The sequence below is a fragment of the Ciona robusta genome, chromosome 11 (assembly GCF_009617815.1).
Source record: "Ciona robusta chromosome 11, ASM961781v2".
Lineage (NCBI taxonomy): Eukaryota > Metazoa > Chordata > Ascidiacea > Phlebobranchia > Cionidae > Ciona > Ciona robusta.
Genome location: NC_143245.1, coordinates 6,509,102 through 6,529,539, shown reverse-complemented (window position 1 = coordinate 6,529,539; position 20,438 = coordinate 6,509,102). Strand labels below are relative to the sequence as shown.

General features: G+C 34.0%; 4 protein-coding genes across 11 annotated transcripts; 1 reads left to right on the top strand and 3 right to left on the bottom strand.

Annotated features, from left to right (window-relative positions):
• Nucleotides 1–937: 937 nt before the first annotated feature.
• Nucleotides 938–6,558, bottom strand: LOC149728831 (protein FAM161B-like). The gene is made up of 11 exons (XM_089888331.1): nt 6,275–6,558; nt 5,783–5,985; nt 5,037–5,522; nt 4,590–4,830; nt 4,091–4,248; nt 3,374–3,723; nt 3,068–3,156; nt 2,630–2,763; nt 2,140–2,239; nt 1,681–1,889; nt 938–1,383 (listed from the first exon to the last, which is right to left on the bottom strand). Exons 1-11 carry the CDS (start codon nt 6,404–6,406, stop codon nt 1,278–1,280), a joined length of 2,208 nt encoding a protein of 735 aa, XP_089744457.1. The 5' UTR covers nt 6,407–6,558; the 3' UTR covers nt 938–1,277.
• A 615-nt stretch (nt 6,559–7,173) lies between these two features.
• LOC149728830 (trypsin-1-like) lies at nt 7,174–9,428 on the bottom strand. The gene is made up of 7 exons (XM_089888352.1): nt 9,292–9,428; nt 8,883–9,036; nt 8,560–8,657; nt 8,245–8,403; nt 7,898–8,015; nt 7,412–7,605; nt 7,174–7,340 (listed from the first exon to the last, which is right to left on the bottom strand). Exons 1-7 carry the CDS (start codon nt 9,386–9,388, stop codon nt 7,189–7,191), a joined length of 972 nt encoding a protein of 323 aa, XP_089744478.1. The 5' UTR covers nt 9,389–9,428; the 3' UTR covers nt 7,174–7,188.
• Nucleotides 9,429–10,896: 1,468 nt separating this feature from the next.
• Nucleotides 10,897–20,424, top strand: LOC149728828 (sialin-like). Of its 8 annotated transcripts, none has more exons than XR_016386026.1 (13): nt 10,897–11,019; nt 14,785–14,913; nt 15,021–15,135; nt 17,603–17,697; nt 17,760–17,915; nt 18,074–18,328; nt 18,383–18,557; nt 18,718–18,842; nt 18,910–19,083; nt 19,145–19,382; nt 19,441–19,574; nt 19,635–19,855; nt 20,159–20,424. XR_016386026.1 is itself a non-coding variant. In XM_089888338.1 (13 exons), the coding sequence occupies exons 3-13, from the start codon at nt 15,096–15,098 to the stop codon at nt 20,221–20,223; spliced, it is 1,557 nt and encodes a 518-aa protein (XP_089744464.1). In that variant the 5' UTR covers nt 10,897–11,019; nt 14,785–14,913; nt 15,021–15,095; the 3' UTR covers nt 20,224–20,424. The 8 variants fall into 8 exon arrangements, 7 of the variants coding, with proteins under 7 accessions (XP_089744464.1, XP_089744462.1, XP_089744461.1 ...); XM_089888338.1 differs by having other exon boundaries at nt 17,603–17,679; nt 19,635–19,752; XM_089888336.1 differs by having other exon boundaries at nt 18,922–19,083; nt 19,635–19,752.
• On the bottom strand, nt 10,920–14,788 carry LOC149728829 (kelch-like protein 2). Its single transcript, XM_089888393.1, has 13 exons — nt 14,253–14,788; nt 13,957–14,076; nt 13,837–13,847; nt 13,524–13,741; nt 13,312–13,461; nt 13,137–13,254; nt 12,974–13,050; nt 12,737–12,920; nt 12,229–12,282; nt 12,029–12,058; nt 11,816–11,971; nt 11,532–11,682; nt 10,920–11,392 (listed from the first exon to the last, which is right to left on the bottom strand). The coding sequence occupies exons 1-13, from the start codon at nt 14,315–14,317 to the stop codon at nt 11,281–11,283; spliced, it is 1,446 nt and encodes a 481-aa protein (XP_089744519.1). The 5' UTR covers nt 14,318–14,788; the 3' UTR covers nt 10,920–11,280.
• Nucleotides 20,425–20,438: the final 14 nt, after the last annotated feature.

Here is a 20,438-nt window from a genome sequence, read left to right as displayed (position 1 = left end):
TGAACCTTCTTGCACAAATCTATGCTAGTTTGAACCTTTTTGCACAAATTTATGCTGGTTTGAACTAACAAAAATTGTGCAGGTAATCAATATTGTTATCCATGGTTTAATATATGTTTGCTTGGTGATTGCTTTAACATAGGAGTTTATTATTTTAACAGAAGGTAAGGAAAGGGATACAGCATTTATAATTCTAACTATGTTTATACAATCATATTCTTTCAGGTGTCATTTTTGGTCAATCAATGGATTTATGAAAAGTTTCTTTTACCAATTTCCTAAATTATATCAAATTGAAACCGTACCTAAGCGTAAGTACTAACTTATATTGGAACCTATGTTATTTTACCCCAATCATTAGTATTAGAATTGACTTTGCTATATTATATTAGAGGAATTAATTTGCAAATAATAGGACATAATAACGATTAGTTTGTAACTTTTGATTATCATGTCATGTAGGCCTAAATTTTTTCTTGTCGTTGGGTGGGGCAACTTTGAAATATAAAATTTATACCAATGGCGTACTAAACCTGTTAACATACAAATATAAAACTTTCTGACTATTTTTTATTCTGTATGAATACAATATTACACAGTCAATGTGGCTCTGGACCAATTGCAGTTAAACAGCATAACATAACTTTTTTATTTATCCCTTCGAAAACGATAGCGAAAATTAAGGAATCTAAAAACGGAAAAAATAAAATAATACCTATATGCTTATTGATACTGGTCTGCAGCAGTAACAGCATTGAGCTATGAACCTGGTATGGTCTGATCACATGGCAACCACTCCAAGCATAATAAAATTATTGACACTCGTGCAGCATTGAGATATGAACCTGATATCTTCTGGTTACTATATGAGCACTCACTGTGCCAGCAGTAACCTACTGTATATTAACTTGTTTTATTTTTTACAAATTGCAATCTCTTTTCAGAAACACTATTTTATTTCCTACAAAACACACTGTGTAAAAATACGAAAGATAAAACAGAAGAACAAAATCTGTTAACATATCTTTTTGTGTCAACACTAAATTTGGCAAATTATGTATTACGGTAACATGGCACATTCGCACATATAACATAAAATGCTTGTGGAAGTATTATAATTATTATATACAGAACTAAATAAACATTAATACTTCACAGAGTTTTGTTTCAGCAGCAGATTTAATGCACAATACTGTGTTGATCAAAAATTGGAATGAGAAAATTTGATCTGCCATTTTCGGTCGTGAAATAAATGTATAAAAGGTAAATAATTAAAATTAAGCGAAATCAACTTTTTTCTTTTCCCTTTCTACCTTGTCAGCCTCATCACAGCTAACATCTGATGCAACATCATGAGCTTGCTCCAGTGTTTTGCCTTTTGAGCTGATAAAAAAGGTTGCCGGTATGTTAAGTACAAAAAAGTGAAATTTTTAATCATCAACCTTACTAGTTAAAATATATTTTAGTTTAAAATTACAGTTTTGCTGCATGGCATATTATAAGTCTGTAAGTGATTGACAAAATGAATAAATTTAATTTATTTATCCCCGCGTGGCAGGGCAGCAACAGTCATTATAACAACGGTGTTTTGTTTCATACACCTCATACTCGCTTACGGGTTACCACATACGAACATAACTTACTACTTTCCAGGTATTTTTATGATTTTAAAAAAATCACCTGTCAAGAGTGTTGTCTGCTTCTGTAATATCTTCTTCAAAGTTATCAGAGTCGTAACTATCTTGTGTCAACTTCAATTCACGTACTGACATGGGAGGTGACATTGAACTGGTGCTGTTACGAGTTTTACTATCCACAAAATCGTCGCTAATTCCCGACGTTTCAAGGATCTCACGGTATCGTTTTTCTGCTTGTGCCTTCGCCATTTTCTGAAGGAAAATTTCAATTAAAAACGTAAGTAAAGTATATTTGAGTTTTTCAAATGTAGTAAAAACAGCCTTTTTGTGATCAGATATATAACTGCTGCTGCTAACTATACTATAAATACAATATAGTGTAACAAAATTAACCATATGTACCTATTTAAAAACAGTACTGGCAAAAATAATAAAACCAGTTGGTATTTAAAATTAGCTAAATTAGCTATATAAATTAAAAATATATATCAAAAATTTTCACTTGGTTGTGTTGTTCAAATAGTAGAGGTCGTTCATTCACACGGTTTTTGACATCTTCCAAAAACTGATTGTATTCTATGTCACGTTTTCGCGCTTGTCTTCTGTAGAATTAATTTGAATAGCTTTAGAAAGTTTTTAAATAAGTTTAATGGGTACCTAGGCATTTGTTACTTTTTTACGTGGGGTTTTCTATGCTGTACATGTCAGTATGTCTCACTCTATTTTATATAAGTGAAGTCCAATGAATGACCCATTAACCCAGTATATCCCCAGACTATCAAGAAGTGCTATAGCTAACTTTAATTGAGACTTTATTTGTACTAAAATAATTTTTTTTTTAAATTGTATTTCAAACAAAATATAGTAACTACTAGATTAAAACAATTTCAGTTACCCATCTTTATAAATAGCAGCACTGCAGCAGGTCAAATACAATTTCAATGTATTTTCAATTATTTTATATTAAACTTAATTTAGAGGTCTCTACTTACTTATATTGCTTGAGTTTCTCATCTTGTGAGGCAGATAATGATACAGAGTTATCTACAGCTGCTGTCTTCATATGAACTTTCCGTGACATTTCTTTTCTTCGTTGAACTCTCTGTCTCTCCAATTCTTTTGTTTCCTAAAATAAAAACAAAATCCATTTTTTTGTTTTTGTTGAAGGTAAACTAAATAGGTCATTAAAATGTTGGTTTAATTAATTCCTGGTAGATCATTTATCTATAGTAGGTAAAGTAAGATAGATAGCCCACCATTGGAGCGTAGCATCTCATATTTCCTAATGCTGTTTTTAACAAATAACAACACACTTTTATAGCAGTGCGGAAAATGGGTAAACAGTGTTGCAAATATTGCTGGCACAATATGTTATAGACACATATGGAGTAGTAAAATAATCAATAAAATAACTAATACTTTAGTAATACCTCTAAATCCCTTTCAGCTTGCTGCAACGATTGTTTCATTAATTCAAGTCTTCGTCTGGTAGAGTCAGTCATACGAGCAGGAATAGTATCTAAAAAAATTGTTTCAAAATGTTAGGAACACATCCTTCCCTGATGAAGCCTTGCCGGATGGCAGGCGTTATGTCAGAAATTTACTACCGTTTTCATCTTACATGAGCTGTTAAAAGATTATATACATTTTACATTATGCTTGGTAGCAATGGTAACAGGATGTTAAGTACGTGTTCACTGTTTTGGTCATTTATTTATGAAACCAAACCTTCTTACCAGATTGTACGAGTGGTTTGGTTGCTTTGAACCTCGGTGTTGACCATTTAGGTTCCGTCAAGCTTTTCTGTGGGTCAAATTCTTCATCCTTCTTTTTCGACCTCACATCGGTGCGGAGATTGAATGGTTTTACCGAGGTTGTCTCTACCTCCATCTTGCGGTTAAATGCTTCTATTTCTTCTCGCTTATGAAGAGCGTCAAAGTCCGGCATTTCGTGAGTTTTCGGTTGGAAAGAGCAAGCAGTCTGTTGATCTACGTCTTCTTGCCATTTACTTCTCCTCTGGAGCGCCATCATCTCGTGGGCTTGCATTCGAGGTGGTAAGGCTGATTTCCTGTATGTGTCTTCCGACCTAGGGTGTGGGTTGGCCTCAAGTTAGTTGTTTAAATTAAATGAATGTAGCTAGTCCACCCTCATGTGGCGGGGCAACAACAGTCATTATAACATGGTTGTTTTGTTTTACACCCAGTACCACTGTGCAATGTTGTTGGACAAAAATATGGGCCAGGAACCTGTAGCCTAAATACTGTGCCTCACCATAGGACCTTAATACCATAGCCATACAGAACAGTATAATGTACACAAAGGTTCAATTAGCTGCTGGGTTTGACACCTATGTACTAATTCATAAATGGGCAACATGTTTGACTAACTCGGTCAGTGCAAACAAAAGTTAGTTTTCTGTACAACTTATTAAACATAGCACTAAATGTAGGTACCTCATTTTTATCTTAATCTTCCTATACAGTTCTTCTTCTTTTAATCTCTCGGACACGGAAACATCATGTACACTGTATGGAACGCCACTTGCTTCAAACATAGCCAACTTCTTTATTTTTCGAAGCTTTTTCTTTTCTGCTTCAAATTGCTCTTGTTTCTAAAAGCAAATACTTTAATTGTTTCAATTGACTCCAATGTTTCAGTGCATCCACCAACCAAGGTTTCCTATATTCTGTTTCTTAAAACATTTACTAATTTATAATATTTTAATTAAGAAGTGTGCCATGTAAACAGTCCTATAAACATTTATTATGACGCTTCTTTTTTGGTTTTTCAAACCACACCAACTTTAATATGAATTATACCTATTGCTATAGAAACAGCACATAATTATATGTTCTTGGCGTAATTAACAGTTATTCCACAAACACATTTAAACCTTGCAAAGACAGTACCAATGGAATGACATAGATGACAACTTTAAACAACCATTCTTACCTTTTTCTGTAACTTTTTCTCATCTCTTTCAGCAAATGTAAATGGTTTCTGCAGAGCCATAAGCGTGGCTATTGAGTTTTCTTTATTAAATCTTTGACGCTGCTCCTGTCTCTCCACAATCTCGTCGTATAATGGGAGATAAATATGAGCTGGAGGCTCTCGTGCTCTGACCCTCATGGACATCTCTCTTTCAATGTTTTCCTCTTTTTCTCTTTCGCGAAGAGACACCTCCATTGAAGAGCTACAATTTGATAAAAAAAAAGAAAATTTAAAAACAATTTTTTAAAAACTTACATTATCAATTGTCTTTATTGTAGTCACTGCCAACCAACTCTTGGGTTTAATTTGTTTGATCTTAGTTATCATTTTCACTATTTATGTTAGCACAACAATTAGTTTAGTTATATTGGAAATAATTCTGTTTTCAATAATTGCATCCACACTTACCGTGTATGACCCTTTTCTTTCTTTTGTTCTTCCCTTATTGTCATATTAAACGGCTTGGGTATCGTTATAACGGGTGACCATTCTGTTTTCTTAGCAGGGGCGCTTTTGGGCCTCGCTTTCTCTTTGCTCTTCGCTGGTCTCAGATTATCACGGTTCTTCCTCATGTAATCATGAAGAGAGAATTGCTCCCACATGGAGTGAACAACATCATCTGCGTGATCATTCATATGATTCCCTTCATTTTCTTCACTACTGGATAAATCAGAGTTTGATTTTTCCCGGTCTTCTTTTTCTCTCATCTCCTGTCGAAATCTTACTTCTTTTGCTTTATACCCAGGAATAAGAAGACCATTTTCTTGGCCACTGTTTTCGTGTATCATAGAGTTATTTTTTCGGTCTAAGTTGTATTTATGTTTGAGTTTTTCATTTTCCAAAATTCTTTCTTTAGTTGCGGCTGGTACTCCTAACTTTGAATGGCATCTAGAACTGCATAGAAGATGCAAATATTAAAAACAGTTAGAATGCTATGGATAACATAATTTAACAAGTTTGAATGAAAAAATGAATGCAACTTATTTATTCTTGGTGGTGGGGCAACAACAATCATTATAACCTTGGTTTTCTGTTTCATACACCTCATGCATGTTCACCACATATGTAACTTTGTGGGTGATGTTAAAAGTTAGTCATGATATTATAACTGAACTAAACCACTGATTAAAAATGACATTATAAGCCATAAGAACCTTTCACTTGTATAGAGTTGGCTTAATAGCTCCATTGTTTTCCCATGTTCTACTTTCAAATCTTCAAGACGCTTGTAGAAGTCAGCTGTTAATGTATGACGGTTGACATCAAATGCTTTCAACCCATCTTTTTCTACTGTTGTCATCTTTCTGAAGTTGGATGGTTCATATGGTTGGGTGGAAGATGTATCATGGCGTTTGCTCTGTTGTGTTTTTGGAATTTAAATATAATACTCCTATAGGGTTTAAATTTGTTTCAAAAAAGCTAAAAAATATATTTTAAATTCCTACATAGCACAGTGCAACATCTTTTGATTTCTTATTTTAATTCGACCGGCTGTGTGCAAAATTAATGCATTCATGTATCACTTAATTTACTGCAAATGTAAAAATGTTGGTAGCTTGCAACCGAACCGGATGTTTGTCTTTTAAACTTATTTTAAACCATACAGTATTTTAAAACTGATTGTTTGTTACGCCATGTGTACAAACCTGCATTAACATACGCGACTGATCAGTTTCTTCTGCATCTCTGTCATGATGTGTTTTCCATGTTGAAGTGCCAGGAAATACCGGTGGCTTTATTGCAGAATTCGCCAATTTTGACATTGCATGGGGGTCCATTATAATGTATTACACGGTTCTTTTAGTACCAACCTTCTTTTTCTCTAATTGAGAGACAGTATTCTTGCTTTTACAGCTAATTTAAGTGCAAACACAAGATTTTTGTTCTGAGAAATTTGTTTATGTATGTAACTAACTACAAGAAACAGCATTAAATCCAGCTGTTCGGCACTAACATAGAAACCTTTTACAATATATTACAAGCTGTTCTGAGACGATGGTATGTGAGTTATATTGAGCCCACTCGTTTAAAGTATGCTCTCAGCTAAATCTGAACACATTTATAAAGTTTAATATGCATGCTTACAGCATGTCAGCATATGGTCCGGCGCCGTGACGTAGTGGTTAGCGCGCCTGCCTCTAACCCAGAGGTAATAGGTTCAAGGCTCGTCGCTGCTACCATTGTGGGCGTATGTGTCCTTGAGCAAGACACTTAACGGCAATTGCTCCAACCCAGTGGTCACTAATGGGTTGTCCGAATTATCAGCCATACATAAAAATGAAAAAAATCCAAAAAAAAAAATAATCACTCACAAAGTAACATACTTGGTAACTCGTAAGCTGGCGCGAGGTGCACACCCGTGTTATAACGACTGTCGTTTTCCGGCCACGCGAGGATAAAGTAAGTTACATTCATTCATTCATTCATTCATTCATAACGTTTTGTAAATCACGGGAAATACAAGTAAAACACTGATTGAACTGAAGAGTCGTGCTCTGATTGGACTACATTAGATTATAACTAACCTACTTCTCCACAGTATTTCTCATAAAATAAATTATTAAATGAAAATATAAGGACACAGAATATAAAATATGGATAACCAAAGACAAAGTACACCAATATTCATTGCTAATTTCGGGTTGCTCGAACTTGTCGTGCTCGAAGACGTGCCCTCCGTTGCATTTGTTGTCACTGTTGGCTCTGTTGCCCCTAAACACAACATGTGAAAACTTCGTGTAAAAATAGATCTCGCAGAAAAGCTTTGGCAAAAAGTAACTTACCAACAATATCAGTATTTGCAAAAATCCAATCTACAAATTCCGAAACTCTCGTATACACTCCTGGTTTCTCTGGTCTGGCGCAGCCGTTACCGAAGCTAGTTATCCCTTGTAAGACATAGGTAGACGAAGAAGTAACACATACTAGTGGTCCACCACTATCTCCTTGACAGGTATCGACTGAACCCATCTCGTATCTGTAAAAATTTTAATATTGTAACGTTACCGTTAGAGGGGCTGGTTGTTTTGTAGCAGCCGTCGCCTATGCGTGTCGTCAGATTTTGATGCCTAATCGGTTTTGTTGATGTGTGGCACGCGCGCGGTTGTGGGAAGAGCGTATTTTTGGCGCTCTGCTTTTAGCGACACAATTAGCAGTTCATGCGTTTGATTACAAAATTAACAAATTTGTCGATTTGAAAAGAACTTAAAAGTAAGAAAAATCAACGGTTTTCACAAGCTAGTTTTCCCAAAAATGTGCAAAAGGCTCACCCTGCGCAGAATTGAACGTCGTATATTGTACTTGGTGAATACCAACTTCTGCATTGTGATTGACTGATAACAGGAACTTGCGCTTCGTGTAATACTGACGGTGACGAGGTTGCACTTTCTAAACAATGTAAACAAAATAGGTAAGTTTTAATTTACCAGTAGAGTGTTTGTTTGTCATTAACTGTGGAAACGTTCAGACCTACTGTATTATTTTTCTTGTCATTGCTGTTGGGTACTTGTACAAGTTGTACTTACATTAAAAACGCACAACCACCACACTATAGTCATTTGTATGATGATATTCTTTGTATAAATTTTATCCGTCAAACTACTAGACTAGTGTTTACCTGAAGTTTTGCCCCATCCAGTAATCCAGCATACAGTCCCAGTGGGAACGTTGATGCCTTGGCTTGGAAGTGCAATTGCTTTAATAGTGACTGTGTAGAAAATTGGCTTTCGAGTCTTCAACAACGCAATGTCGTTTTCAAAGGTTTTCGGTACATAGCCTTTAAAAATTTGTAAATTAAAATTGAGTAAGAGTTAAAATGATGGCTTTGACTGATTACATATAACAACTGCAGCTAAAACAAGCTGTGGTTTTTGAGACCAATGTGTACCAATTGTATTTAACCCACTCATTAAATACAGAAAAAAGGAAACACCTGAGTGTTCGATTTTCCACAGAAGTGAATAAGATTGCGATCCAGCATCCAAGTTTTTCTGGTCAAACACCCCAAATATTACATAGAATTGGGTTAACCTGGTAAATATACACATCAGTTTTTATATTTAGATATATATATAAATATATATATTTTACTTGTGATTTGGTTAGCAATAGGAAATATGTATAACGCACTTTTCTTGGTTATTATACATAATTCATTTGTATAACCGACTGGACAGACACCCCACAAGTTTGCCATTATTTAATCATGTTTAGTGTCTAATCTACTACATAGAAGCCAATACAATTTTTATTTACCCAGCAGTGCAGTGAGCAGCAGTTAACACGTATCGTTCAGAAATAAGAGAACAACCACAAAAGAATTGATTGGTTGGTGTATACACCAATAACCCTTGCCATGGCCACTTTCCCAGCTTAGAAATAGCTCCTCCAACTATTTTCGAATTGCCTGCTGAATCACCAACAACTTAATATTTATTACTGTACACAATAATAGATAAAATGTATGCCTCAATTTTAGCTTCTGTTTTGTGCCTCACTGTAGGACTTTCCCCATAAAGACCTATATATACTAGTTACTACACATTAATATACTATTTAATATGGGTGAGGTCTTACGATTTGGTACAGTATAGAAACCTTGATTTAGGCCCAGTTTGCCTATTTTCTCTAGACCCGGACGTATTTATTTTAGTCAAATACTCACCTGATTTAGGAATACTGCTTTGACTTAGATTTATACACATGAACAAAATTAGTGAAAGATATGTTCGAACTTTCATCTTACCAAGCCGTCTTACCATTTCACAACACAATAATTTATCATATTAATAAGTCTTTCACATGACCCAGCATTTAAAACAGGTCAAATCTTGTCTTGAAAAAGGTCTATTTACTTTTCACTTTTACAATGGGAACATGTTTGTTTTAAGGTTGCGAAACTATTAAACCAAACAGCTTTATGTAGTAGCAAGGTGTTTCAGGATAGCCTATTTTAATGTTGTTTGTATAGTCAAAATTATTTAATTGTCTGTTAGAGGAAAAGGATTTGTCGCGAATTATAATATTTATATTATGACTGTGCTACTGTCATGTATAAATTTTATATTATTTGTAATAATATTTATATTCTTTGTACTGCTGTCATAAACATAAAAGATCCAATATGAGACATCTCAGTTTCTTAGAAATGTATTATATCGATATTTTTAAAGTCAAAATTATTGACCAGTTTGTCAGATAAAAAGGACATTTATGACTGTTCTTTGTACTGTTGTCATAAACATAGAACCAATATTAACTGGAGCTGAATATACATCTCTGTTTCTTAGAAAATGTATTAAATCGGTATTTTTTTATAGTCAAAATAATTTAACTGCGATGACATGAAGGAGATTTGAGGAAAAGTAACAACACATATGACATTCTTTATACTTTTGTCATAAAGTTCTAAAAAATCAATGTGTAGAATTGTAGAAAATCAAACATCTAAGTTTCTTCCATAATTATTTTCATAGGCCAATTTAAAAGTTTTATCCGAATTGAATAAAACATTAGTTTAGAATGTTTGTGGTTTAATAAAATGACAACCAATTAATTTAAGTATATACTATATATTTTAATTATGAATATATACTGCATTTATACAAATGTAGTTATATATTATTTCATCTAAGCAATTTTCTAAATAGAATTAATTTTTTTGCAGTTTGATGCGGAGCACCATAGGTTTCAGAACAACAAGCATGAGTTGGTGTTTATGGAAATAAATTCAAATAATGTCTTGATCTATCTTTTTTATTATGTGATCGTGTCTCACTATCGTTATTTTTTCCGATCTTATATTTTTTTTTTTAACTGTGTTGTCATATTATACTTTGCATTCATTTGACTTTTTGTGTCGTTAAACTTTCTACAATCAGCCAAACACAATCTAATTGCTTTGTGTGAAATTGCAACTACATAGTAATCTGTTTTAATGTTATTCTTGCAACCATGTGTGGATTGCTTCTATAAAATTACTACCTTTCTGAAAAGAGAGTTAGAAATGGAAAGCTATAACTATCCAGAAATATGTTGGTACAGCTAAACAAGTATTGTTAAATTTTATATATTCTACAGAACATTTTTAAAAATAGGGACTTAACTGTGACTACTTTTCACTTTCAAAATTTTATTTGTGCAGTTTTTTCCTGTATATGTGACGAATCTATTAGAAATAAAATAAATTATTTATACATTTTCCACATGTGATTCAATTGACTAACCCTGGTGTCTTGTAGCTTATTAAGGTTTATCGCTGTTGCTTTACCAGAAAGTAAGAATTGATAGATACAACTTTTGAATGGTTTTATTTTTAAACATGTGATATATTCTGTAAAAGTGTGAAGCTTTATCTACATTGCTGGAGAGAAAAGGGAAAGAAACGGTAAAGGTAAGGGTTGTGTAATTCTGAGTTATAATTAGAAGTTGACCATCTTTTTCAAAATACACAAGTCTTTGTTTCTCAGCCAACTATTGCAAAATTAAAATAGAGACTTGATGTAAAAAAGCTTCCGTAAGTTTAGAGTCACACATAGATTTAAAAGGTGGAAATTAGGATCACAGAAGGGCTTTTAATTAAGCATCATTGACAATGTTAATGTAGTTTAACAACAGTTGACACAGATTATATGCAGTTTGTTTGTTTGTTTGTTTATGTTGCCATCAAGCATCCTTTCCCAGTAAATAAATTCTGACCCTCCTCCTTAAAGGTTTTCCACTGTCCATTCCTTATTTTGTACAATGCAACATGACCAGGGGTAGAACTAATAATGATATGATTTAGTGATCAAATTTTTATTTATGTAGTTATTAGAACCAAAACCTGTTCAAAAGAATTTTTTGAGACCCAGTTTTTAACTAGAGCTTACAAAACAAAGTTGTTTATGTCTGGTAACACATTACCTTCCATACATTGCAATGTAGTCACCCACACAACATGCAGTAGCTTCTCCAAGTTGATAAGGAATGTTTGTCTTTAACATTGTCCAAACTCCATCAGCAATGTTCATAAATTCAGCGCTTAATAATGGAGCTTTGTTTTCCCCAAAACCGCCTATATTTGTGATCATTTTGATTTAAATACTATACACAAACGTATTGTTTAAACAAGTATTTTGCAGTAAAAGTATTTGGGTCGTGACCTAAATGTCAAGTAACAAAAAGTAATGAAGTTAAACCTAAAGTACCATTAACTATAAATGATGCCAACATCAAAATACCAAAAGCAAATATTTTTCCATCAACAAAAACAGCAGCACACGAAGCTCTTGCTTCTATCATTCTATTTCCTGATGTCCATGTTTTGTTGACTGTATTGTAAATGTCAACCTTCGAACAACAAACTAAAACGAAACAAACAAGTTTATTGAAAAGTATTGATATTCAAAAAACAAGCATACCTGATATTTGACTTCTAACTTTTAGCATTCCTTGGAAAATAAAGTTACTCTTAGAAAAAGCTTACAACAATACGTATTTATTTATTTTTACCAAATCACAATTGCATTGCCAGTTTGCCACTGTTACTGACAACTATTTTTAATCAAAATGTGACCATTTTTTTGTTCATCCAACACAAGACAAACTTTTAGACACCTACCTTTGGAAACCATGGTGGTAGTAATCACATTTCCCCCACAATGATATGCACATTCTAAAAAGGGTATGTTTTTGAAACAAACTCAAGTACACAAGAAATAGGTTACAGCATACTAATTATCTGCAAAATGTTGGGTTATAAATCGTTCTATTTATATTCTATTTGGATGAGGACCTTGTCAAGAATCATTGGATTTAGGCCAGATTTGGCCTATTACCCAAACACCAAGGCTGCTTATGTACATCAACTACGTTTCCAATGTGACTTCAGACTGGACTCTGCCCGGTCATTGGGCCTCATATAATCGTTGCTTTGGGCCTCATATAATCCACCTTTCCAACGTTTGTCCAAGTATTGCTTGTAGGGTTGTACTTTAATATGTCCTTCGGACAGTTACCACCAAAATTTAGTGTGAGAGGTACTCCACCAAATAAGAATATTTCACCTGTATTTAGATTCATTATATAACCTCCCAGGATATGGGTCTACTAATCAAGTTTTCATTTACCTTGTATACAAGCAATAGGAGCATTTTCGATGGAATTACATATCATTGGAGCAAGGTGTTCCCATTCTTTCCCATTAAATCGTAGTGAAATATTGGTGTGACCGCCAGGACCAACTACTTTGCCAAAGCAGTAAACCATTCCATCAAGTACAATTAAATGCAAAATTGTATGACTGCCAGTTGCCTGAAAAGTTGTTTATATTTCTGATGACTTGACTTTCACATTTGTACTCTTACCACAAGTGATGACCATTTGTTTTCTTGGATATTAAATTGTGCAATATTTTGCTCCTTCTTTGGCACAAATGTAAGGACTATAAAACAATTGAAATTTAAATACTAATAAGACTTAAGAGCTCTGTATTTAAAATACAATTATAAATTTGTTAACTTGATTTACCTCCATATGGCAAGCAAAGCTTTCTAGGCTTTTGTTTCTCGAACAATGTTGGATTAACATGAAAATAGAATGCATCTTCAACTAAATCTCTACAGTCATGGAATTCACGCACAAGTTCCTTGTTCAAAAGAGAAGTAAAAAACATATGAGTATATTATTTTAAATATAAAAATACCTCTTTTCTGATGGTTTTTGACAAATAATCAAGACATACATATTGTAATCTCAAGTGATTGAACAAGTTTGGAAAATATTTTTTTCTGCATTGAAGATCATGTTTTATCCAAGCAACCAAAATCTTGTAAACACCTTCCTCTGATTTTACCTGTTGCCAAATATTTTACAAAAACCCAATAGAATATTTTACTGGGAAATTCAACTACTGACCATCAGTTCATCTGAAGCCATAAATTTTCCCATTGCATCAACTTCAATTTCCAGAAACTTCTTTTGAACTGAAACTTCATCAAAATTCTCTTGAATACATTCGTCACATTTTGCAACCAGATCATGAAGAGAATACAACTTTCCAATTTGACGATAGTGCAAACAACTTTTGGGTGTGATTGCACCATGAAGATATTTGATGATTAGTTCCAGAAGATCTATAAGAATATTTTTATATTGCAGCTTTTGTCACTTCTTTTATTTGAATTTTATTTTTAAACTGCTCTCTCATCTGAAAACAAATCTTATCTACATAAAGAACTGCTAAAGAAGCAAGCAGTGTATCAATGTATTTATTTATATATAATACTCCGCTAAGTTACAGGTTTAAAATTATATTTGCTTATTATAAAATTCAAACAATGTTTTAAACCTGACTATAAAACATTGTGTCAAGTATTTGCTGCTTGCTGCAAGAATAGCTTGATGTGCTGGGAAACTTTGATCTTCAACTACCAGTGTAACATCACAGTACCGCTGATTAAGCCTTTGTCTAAAATAAAGAGTGTAAAACACTAGAACTCAATTGTCATAAACTTAACCATTCTACACTACAATACTCATAATTTGAAATAAAATTACCTACAAATATTATTTACATTTTACAAAACTGTAAACAGTTCACATAACATGTACTGAATTATTATCTTTATAATGTAGTTAATTTACCTGCCTAACATTGCCATTACAAATTCGAAATGTTTATTTGAAGTTAAATGCACATAATCAGTCATGTTTAGCCTATTGTTTTCTAACTAATTTCTAACAGTTGTAAATATTTCTAAAAATGCCAATCATTTTAGTACATTTTAGCAATAGCTCGTCCACCGGATTAGACTTCATGAAATATTTTTCAACGTCTGAAATAATAATCATGTACAACTCATGACTTAATGTGTAACAAGTCATATTGATTTACGATTATTACTGTTTACTCAATCTATAACACAAGTGCAGAGCAAAATTTTATTTTGCTTAAAATATTATTTTGCTCTTTGTTTGGAACAAACGTATATTTTTAAAACTGTTTATATTTAATGTAATACCTACATAATAATATTACTTAGTTTAAATGATTGGCAAAATTTCCTTAAGTTTAGTTTCCTAAATAATTTTCAATAACATGTAACTAAAAGACATTCTACTTAATCTCTGCCATTGTGAAATTTTATTTTAACTTTTATTTAAAATGTCTTGACAGGTATTTGATAAATATCAAGACCTAACAGTAACATTTGGGAACCTTAGATGTGCAAACACAGTTGGGAAATACTTGTTTGTTTGAAGATGATTGTTTTATTCAAGCATTCATACTTTATTAATGAACCAAGTAAGTTTTATAATATATAAAACAATTTATGATTTCTAATAATATTATTATCATTCTCTTTATATCTGGTTGACACTACTAATCCAGAGACCCATAATATTCCACAGGTCCATTCCTTTACCAGATCACTTAAACAATGAAGAAAAAAAAATTTAAAATTTATTATTTACATCGAAACTTTGATGCTACGATCAATTTTTCTACCTTACTACCTACCATGCAGTGAGTAGTATTGTTTAATCTTTTTAAGTTTTAGAATAAAGTTGTTAAGATTTATAAGTATATTTGTTTGCTTTGTAATATATTAAGGTGATTAATAAATGATATCATATGCAAGTAACAAACTTGGCAATACAATAACATAGACGGTCACAGGTTAAGTTAGATCTAATATTTTAAACTGTACCTATTAATATTGCATGTCAATGTTAAATAAGACTTATTTGTGATGTGACTTAGTCAAGTGTACCAGTATGTGTACATTTGTGTTTACTGTGTAACCAAGTATAAAGAAGTTTCTTTTGCCTTGGGGGATTCCCCAACATGCGTAGTATATGGCTAGCTTGTGCAATGTGTTATATCAATTCGAATCGCGGGTCAACAATTATTGTCCTTTTCCTGGGTGGTCTTTATGACAGGTGTGTGACTACTATAAATACTTTATCGTCGCCCTAATGTCCGTGATTTATCCAGCACACGAGCCGCTTAACAGCTGTTAGGCGGTTCTTGGTGTTAACATATAGGTTTTATTTGTGCATTGCAGGAAATAACTTGACTAAGACACGTTGAATAAGAACTGCTTGACAGTCAGCACTTTTCTATTTGTTGTTTAGAACAACACATAGTTACGTTTAATCAGATTTCAGTTTAATATTACTTAAACGTTTTAACAGGCTATACTAGTTAGAGACCAGCATTAAGTTTCAGATGATTTCCGTTGAAATATTGTTTTTTCCATTCCCTTTCCTTGTTTTAGATATAAAAAGATAAAGTTTTCAAGCATATTACTCGAACCTGCAGCACACCAATTGTTCTTTATTTAACCATGCAGAACAGAAACACAATTACACAATTTTGTATGGTAGGATGGGGGAAGATAGGACACCTTTTCATTCGATTTTCTCGTACATTTTGGTAGTAAACAAAGAACATTCAAGGAATTATAAAACCTTGTCCTCACGACTTTCACAGCCCGTTGTTAATTGTTTAAAACACGACCAGAATATTTATATATTTTGTGCTAAAGGTGTCCCATCTTTCCCCACCCCACTATATATGTATATTGACCACAGAAATAAAAAAGAATAGAACGCGCATCTCCAATGTCGGTAAAGGAGAGAGGTGATACACTCTTTCTCTTTTGCGGGTCGTTCCCGTTTACCATTGTAGTCAATGGAGTCGAGGGCGTTTTATGTAGTTTTCTTCGTGTCTTGACTTGATTTCAAGTCATAAAGTAAAACAACTATTTTCTAATATGTATATATTTCTAACAATCCGTTTTTTGAAGGTTTTTAATTAAATTTATTAAATAATTAAATTTCCCAAACAAGTGGTAAACTGTAAGCGTTAACCTACCAAATAACTAAACTAGCCTAATAAACTTGAATAGTTGGTGTAGTTTTTGAAATAAACAGCTAAAACCTCTTAAAACTACTATGCGCCTATCTTTTACAATGGAGACCAAGCGAAATGGGGACGGAGTTGGCGGCCACGTGAATAGAAAAAAGAATATATCACGTTTTTGGGGCAGTTGCGCGTTCTACTCTTTTTTATTTCTGTGGTATTGACCCGTTAAAATTAGGTCATGCGCTGGACAGCAATATGCCTTTACCAGATATGCGCGTTACCATTTAGGCATTTTTTCACACGTTGTTTATATGCCCAAGTATACTTAAAATACGGATTATTTTTTCGGTTTAAAGGCAGCCGTGGAACGGTGAAAGTAGGTTAGTTATTAAAGCCTTGTTGTTGTAAATACAGACACGGGAGTTAGCCGTATAGGGTAGATCTATAATAAACCTGTATGTATGTGAGCAATAGTGTCCTGAGCTTTAATTAAGCTAGTAACGATTCATGCTGGCAATCATAACAAAATAGTTTGTGTCACTGGCTGTTGGTTTTATGTGGCTCACCTAATCAAATGCAAAGCCGCGTGTCAAACTTAAAGTAAATAGATTGAATTCGTGTAGAAGTGCAATCATATTGCATGTAAGGGGTCTCTTGAAACCCTCATAAAAGAGATCGTTATAACTTATAAGCTCAAAGGCCATTGATGAACTCTTGTTACCAACAATTGCACGTGGTGAGTACAAGCACTTCGTGTTGCTCACTCAAGCGCAATAATGCTAGAAGTAAATGATGTTAGCAGCATTTTGTCAAACTCCCAGTCTACAGTGTTGTTGTAAGGGTGAAGCAATTCAGTTGCTGGGAACGTACATATTAATTAAGCATAGCTTACCTTACATTCATAAGTTTCCCCGGCGTGACTATACGTTTTGTTATGTATAGCCTTAATTGGGAATTAGTATTATGTTGTTGATTTTTGAGAGTTTTTGGAAAATTAGCGTCCTAGTTGTAGGTTTACTATGGCATGTGTGCAATTGAATAAGAAAGGTAGGTAAAAGTACGCGCTAAGCTTCTTTACAATCTTGCCACCTGGTTAGAATAAATGACCCAATTAAATTTGCAGGGTATATATCACAAGACCACTGTTTGGTGAGCAGGGCTATAATGAATATCGATGAACCACTGAAGTCGAGTGAAAATGTGAGTTTTCCACGTGGTGTAAGTTGAAACATTTGGTCCTATCAGAAAGGCTGAGTTTAATATTGTTTAAACCCTAAAAGGTTCCACGAAAGAAGTTTTATGTCCGACAACGATACGTACTGGCTTCCCTTGGTTGCATGGGCTACTTTCTAATCAGTTGTTTACGAAACTGTATAAACGTCACTGTATTGTCGATGGTGCGCTGGAACAATACAGAGACCAATGTCACAGATGCGGTATGTAGCAAATTGATGCCTGTTGTACGTTACTTGTTATCGATCTCGAAAACATAAAAAGTGCATATTTACTGTATCAGTTTTCTTCTTTTCCTAAGGAGAATTATGTTATTGTTTTTGTTTCATTCACAAATGCGTTTAATTTCCAACCATTGCAGATAAAATTAACCATAGAGAAATCTAAAGGTTTTGATTGGAGCAGCAGCCAAGAAGGGCTATTTCTCGGCGCCTACTTTTACGGATACGTCTGCACCAACATTTTGGGCGGGTGGCTTGGAAATAAGTTCGGTTTCCCCATAGTTTTCGGGTTACCAATTTTTATCTCCGCCCTTCTAAGCATTGCAACTCCTATTGCAGCTTACACTAGCTTTCCACTCGTTATAGCTTGCCGAGTACTTATGGGCTTGCTACAGGTAACGATGTTTGACTCGAATGCGCAGTAACTCTTAACATGTCATTTCTTCCAGGGAGCTTCAGTCTGTGCTTTCCAGGGTTGCTGGAGCTCTTGGGCGCCACCTCTTGAGCGTAGTTTGTTAAATTCCATTGCCTTGTCAGGATTTCCGTTTGGACTAGGATTCGCTAATTTCTTTGCGGGTTATATCTGCGGAACCCTCGGCTGGGAAGCTGTATTTTATATACTAGGTTTGTGTATGTGTTTTAATTTTATATTATGTACGTTTTAAACGGGTCAAATAGAATTGTAAAGAAGTTCAGTTTTTCAAACACGGCATCTTAAAAAATGTCGTAATTTGTCTCAATTGAGAGTTTACTTTCGGTAGCATAATAGTGTGTTTTCACAAAGGCGGTGTCGCAATTGGTTGGTCGGTGGTTTGGATAATAATTGTCTCTGATTCACCACGCACGAACAGATGTATAACTGCAGCAGAGGTTGCTTACATAGAAAAGAGCATCGGTTTTACTCCTAAGGTAATAATTTCTATATAAATCGTATTTATATATGCGTCACTTTTAAAACACTAATGAACAACGTCAGGTGAATTTGCAGGACATGCTGCAATCGCAAGTCGTGCCTTGGGGAGCAATAATGAAATCACGGAGTGTGTGGGCAATATTTGTTGCCCATTTCTGCGACAATTGGAGTGGCTACACTTTCAATGCCATTCTGCCAACTTTCATGTCTAAGATATTTAATTTCAATGTGTTTCAGGTATATATAGGCAATGTAATAGTTTAACAATATTCCTTTTAACGCTGTTTTAAATTGGCAGAGTGGAGCAGTAATGACAGCCCCATATATAGCCCAGGTTGTTGTGAGCATCCTTGCAGGTTTTATGACAGACGCTGCCCGGCAACGGAAATGGATAAGTACTTCTGCAGCTCGCAAAGTGAACACAATCATTGCACAGAGCTTCCTGAATATATTTATGATCATCGCATGCTACTGCACTGATAGTACGACTGTCATAGTTTTATTTGTCGTCGGAATGTCTCTCAGAGGATTTACATGTAATATTGTTGCTACTAATAAAAAACTTTTTTTTTATTCGTATTCTTTTATAAATAGATGCTGGACACAACTCAAGCCCAATAGACATCGCACCCATGTACGCCGGGGTAGTTTTTGGAATATCCAACACCATTGCTTCTATAACTGGCTTTCTAGGGCCTCTCACAGCTGGTTTAGTTATCACAGATAAGGTAACACTTTCACTATTTTTTTAGGTAAAGCAAAATAAAGGTTTTCGTATAATGTTCTAGACATCTATCGGTCAGTGGCAAACTATGTTCTGGATTAACGGAGCGCTCGGTTTCTTCGGTTCGATTTTCTTTGCTTGCTTTGCGTCTGAGGTGGAGCGGAAATGGGCGCAAATAAAAGGTATATGGAGAGTTTGAACGTATTCTCGTATTGTTCAAGCACATCACCTTCACGTTATCCAGTCTTAGTTTAATTGGATCTTTAAAGATACCTGTCGAAGAAGGTATTAATTTGCGTATTTTTTTATTATAGCACATGCTGTTGTATAGTAGCGTGGGCGGAAGATGGGACACGTTTTCATTTTATTTTCTCGTTTAATTTGAACATTTAAAGAAATATTAAACGAGGTTTTCACGATTCCCATAACCCGTTGCTAATTGTTTAAATCGCATTAAGAATATTTTCCATATTATGTGCTAAAGGTGTCCCGTTTTCCCCATCACTCTACTATATAAGCTATATGACAACTAACGTATTGCTTTATATTTACCACGAACAATCACACCATTAAATTTGTCATTTTTAGACTCCGATAAAGAAACAGACCTAAAGACAAACCTGAAGAGTGGTCTAACTGATGATGAATGCTGATCTTGCATTCACGGTTGTTGTGCTGTTCAAAACTGTGTCTCACTGTATAAACAAACCTTACTCTAAAATATAATGGGTGTTTTGCTATCTTTCTACGCTAGATGTAACGCTGTTCAGCGCTGTCTTCTTCCGTTTACGTATTAGGGTGATATTTTCTTCAATGTCTTTTTAAACTACCTTAATAAAAAAAATTATGATGTATTCGTGTTTCGCGA